The 4507-nt window shown below is 48.0% G+C and overlaps 1 protein-coding gene across 2 annotated transcripts in view; it reads left to right on the plus strand.

Moving 5' to 3' along the window:
* Positions 1 to 4507, plus strand: part of SLC24A3 (solute carrier family 24 member 3) — an 83426-nt gene that overhangs the window by 59715 nt on the left and 19204 nt on the right. For both annotated transcript variants that reach the window (XM_031058305.1, XM_014307701.2), the window contains exons 7-8: positions 2440 to 2465; positions 3993 to 4046. In XM_031058305.1, coding sequence (XP_030914165.1) covers positions 2440 to 2465; positions 3993 to 4046 — 80 coding nt within the window. The remainder of the gene's footprint in view (positions 1 to 2439; positions 2466 to 3992; positions 4047 to 4507) is intronic.

Below are 4507 nucleotides of genomic sequence, written 5' to 3' on the forward strand. Positions count from 1 at the left end.
AACAAGCCCGTGTTTCCAGATACACTCTGTAGCTGCAAAGGTCTCTATCTGTCTTATCCCAAACAGGGGATCTTTCTCAACCTGTTTGTACTTTTATTCCCCTTACTGCAAGGCCAGCCATTCTGTACCTGGTGAAAAATAACTTTTCTACATAATTACTATCAATGAGCTGCAAAAAAAAAAGCTTTTTTTTTTTGTTTTGTTTTGACAACTTGACAGTAACCTCTTAGAATACACTTCAGTGCTTTGTATGCAGGGATAATTTTTCCCTATGAGGGCATTGAAACTTCTCTGCAGCTGGAATAGAGTCATCAATCTTGAAGAATTATATTGTTTGTAGAAGTTTGTTCTCATGGTGCTTTAAATAACAGCCTGTGGTGCTGTGTTAAAAGTTGCACTCCACTGGTATCTTTACTAATCATAAATACACCTGAGGGGAAATAAATATATTCCTTCCAATGCTGAGATACAGCAACTTTAAAAAGCTTGATACTGTGCTGGGTAAATCAATGTGACTTTGTCTCTATTTGCACTAGAAAAGGAAGTATTTCTTACAATGCTCTGGTAAGAAATAGAGCAGTATAGACTCACCTGTTTGCTGCTCCAGGTCATTTGATGAGAGAGAGTGAACTGTGAACCACAGAGGTTAAAAGTGGATATAAACCACATTTACCGTACTTAATTCATCTTGATTCAGCCCTATGATTTTTTTAAACTTTATAATAATATCACAGTGCTACCTTGTCTTCTAGTAGAGTTTGGCAAAACTTGCTCCTTATTCTCTTGAAAGGAAAAAGATGCGTGTGTATCTTAACTTGAAGGGACATGGTCAGAGTCATTACAGGCAAAATTGGGATGGGTCCTATTTTTAGTCACAGAAGTCAGTGCACAGCTTTCACCTCCTATCACACCAAAACATTGTAACCTAAACCAGACCTTGTCAGATTAGATCACAGTGACTGGGAACTGTAATTCCCAACGCTTTGTGGTCATGTTTTCTTCCAGTAACCAGTGTAACTCCTGCCTCGTGCCGGCTGTCACACAGGAGTTGCTATTTACGGCTGTATGGCCAAGGGGGAGTGTTCACTGTGCTTTCAGGGCTTCGTTCTTTTTCCCTTCTGTTTCCCCGGGGCACAGCCGTGGATCTGTAATCCCCGGTGCAGGCACACATTTCCTTGCTGGTGCTATGGAAGGGCTGAATGGACCACAGCCTGTCATGGGGCCATGAGGGCTGCATCCTGCTGTGCTGAGAGCAGGACTGGAGGCACGGGGAATGGCAGGGCTGGCAGGGCATGGCAAGGGGAAGGGCCTGGTCATGGAGCATGGCAGCCACTGCCTCTGTGAGCCTTCAGCCGCTGCCAGTGCAGGTCCTTCCCTCACCCCTTTCCATGCTGCTTCCTTCACAGCCCTCACCATGGCGCTGGTTCTCCCTTGACACCCCTCACCTAGGCGCTGGTCCTTCCCTCATGCCCCTTCGCCGTGGCTCTGGTCCTTCTCTCTCACCCCCCTCAACATGGCGCCCGTCCTTCCCTCACACCCCTCAGCATGGCTCTGGTCCTTCCCTCACCCCCCTCAGCATGGCGCTTGTCCTTCCCTCACACCCCTTCCCTCATGCCCCTTCGCCATGGCTCTGGTCCTTCTCTCTCACACCCCTCAGCATGGCGCCTGTCCTTCCCTCACACTCCTTCCTTCCTGACCCTTTGCCATTGCTCTGGTCCTTCCCTCACACACCTTCCCTCACACCCTTCAGCATGGCGCCTGTCCTTCCCTCACACCCCTCAGCATGGTGCTGGTCCTTCCCTCACAGCCCTCGGCGTGGCTCCTGTCCTTCCCTCACGCCCCTCAGCATGGCGCTAGTCCTTCCCTCAGGGAGGAGGTGCATTCCCTCAGGGAGGAGGTGATCCCCAGCACTGTTGGGAAAGCCACAGTCCGTGTCCATCATCAGCAGGTGTTGACCGTGCCAAAGGGGCTGTCAGTAGCTACAGTCAGCTGGGGTGATGGTCACCCTGAGCAGAAGGGAACAACACCCTGGGCCCAGCAGGACATGGCAGCAGTTCCAGAGCTTGCTGTGGGTCTGCTGGTGGGTCACTCACTGTCCAGCCAGGAGATGGCAAGGTGGAGGCCATGTCTGGTGGGACAGCCAGGTGGGTCAGAGGGGTGCAGCCCTGTCTCTGGCTCACCACTGCTTTCCCTCTAGCTGCTGCACAAGGACCCAGTGCCATTTGGGAAAGGAGTACCTGCTAGCCTTGACTAGGTGAGACAAACTAAGGGTTAAGAAGTTCATAGGCTGGGCAGGAGGGCAGTGCCAAAACACACCCGAGCTTGATGCCATTGCCACGAGCCCTGGCTTGCTTTACTCTGTTCCCTGCCTCAGGTGATGAGCTGTTTTCAACTGTGGTTTTGTGTATAACATGCTATTTTTGAATCTTTTCTCCACAGTTTATTTATGATGAAAGAGTTTCCTGGTAAGTGAATTCATTTTTTCTGGTTATACCACAAAAGCTGCCATAATTAGTGTTTATGAGAAGGAGAAAGCTAAAGAGTTCTGCAGGGCAGCTGTTTGCTGCTGTGTGAGAAATGTCAGCACGAGACAGGCCAGAGTAACTAATTTTTTGAGCTAGAGAAGAAAGCCCAGGAGAATCAGACTGTTCCTGGTACAGTGGGAGCAGTCAGTGCCCTCTGCATGCCTTGCAGCAGTCTGGGATGACAGTGTGCTCAGCAGAGCTGTGGGTGTGCAAGAAGGAGCTACCCAAGCAGTTGGATTTTTCGTAATTTAGTGAATGGCCAGTTAAAAGAAATAATGAAAAAAATATAAACATCCCTGTTAATGTGTTAAAGTGCAGTGCAGTAGGTATAGTAGTCTAGGAGGGCTGCAGATACTTTTCAGTTGCCTTGGACTCATGGTTGTGTTTATGGCACATCCCAGAGGTGATGTGGTGACATCTGGAGGTGACAGTGGAGGTGACAGTGTTGGCTTTGGTGTCACTCCCAGCTGGTGTCATTTGGATTACAAGCACTAGGGAGCGTCAGGCTGCTTGGGTTGGTGTTTTCCCTCACTGGCTCTTGCCCATTTCAGAGGCAGGTTTCAAGCACTCATTCTTGGCAATGGCCTAGTTTTCTTTGTTGATATTTTGTGTGTTTCTTTTTAACTGAAATTCACTCAAAGGCCAGTTATATTTAACTGTGATCTAAAAAAAGCCAAAACACATAACACAGAAGCTGAGTGTTGAATTTTAAGAAGCAGGGAATGAGACATTGATATAGTTAGTGCAATATCTCAAGAACCTTGTGGAGAAAATGCTCCATGAGTTTAGCATGCAGTAGTTTGATAATGGATGATTTCCACAAGGACTAGCAGCCTCCCATAAGGAACTAAGCAGAATACAGCATTTTGGACAGTGAAAAAGATCACCTAGAAACAAGCTCTAAAAGCCATATTGTAATTTGTTTGCATACAAATTTCATTATTCCATTAGTTTGACACAGAAACAGCAGAGGGAAAAAGCCTGTCAGTATGTAATCAGCAGTTTGAGCATTCTCAGCACTCATGCAGCAGCAGCAGCAGCAGAGCAGCTGCCCCTTGCTCAGGTTGTCTCAGCACAATTGGCTTTACAAAGCCCTGCTTTACACTCCTGCAGGCAGAGCAGGGTGGCTGCTCCCCTCCCTTGGCCACGTCCCATGGTCACTGTCCCTATGGAAGTGTTGGTGGTCCTTGGGTGTGTGATTTGCTCACTGAACTCCTGGGTTTTGCCACTTGTTCTTAGCTGACAGATCAGTTTGGCCAAGTAAAATCACAGAAGTCAAGAAAACAAAGAAGGATGTTTGAGTCATTTCTTTGTGCATCCCTTTTTTATAGAGGAATGTTAAGGCAGCCCAGGAGGCTGGGGCCTTTCTACACGCTTGTGGTGTGTCAGAAACACAGGGGAGTGGCTGACCAGGCGCTGCTGATGCCATGCCCTGCTCTGATGTGTCTGTGTTGCTCTTGTTTCCAGGTGGGAGTCCTTAGTCTTAGTGCTGATGTACGTCATCTACATCTTTATAATGAAGTAAGTCAAATGTGCTCTCAGCTTATCTAATTTCTAATGCTCCTTGCTCCCCTTGCCTCACCTAGCCCTTACAAGAAGAAGAAGAAACAGCCTCCAGTTCTGCCAGAGGAGGTTTAGCTTGGCTATTAGGGAAAATTTCTGCACCAAAACGGTTGTTAGGTGCAGGAACAGGCTGTCCAGGCCAGTGGTGGAATCACTGTCCCTGAAGGGGTTTAAAAGATGTGCAAATATGGTGCTTAGGGACATGGCTTAGTGGTGGACTTGGCAGTGCTGAATTAACGTTGGACTGGATGATCGTGGAGGCTTTTTCCAACCTAAACTATCCTGTGAATCTGTGCTTTACGGATCTCATCCTGTGTGAACTGACCAAGGCTAACAGCAAGCCTGTGGCAGAGCAGAGACCTGGATCCATCCTCAAGTTTCACCAAAACAGTCTCTTCTGACTTCACTTGAGCATCCCT

Source organism: Geospiza fortis, unplaced genomic scaffold, assembly GCF_000277835.1.
Source record: "Geospiza fortis unplaced genomic scaffold, GeoFor_1.0 scaffold275, whole genome shotgun sequence".
NCBI classification, from domain to species: domain Eukaryota; kingdom Metazoa; phylum Chordata; class Aves; order Passeriformes; family Thraupidae; genus Geospiza; species Geospiza fortis.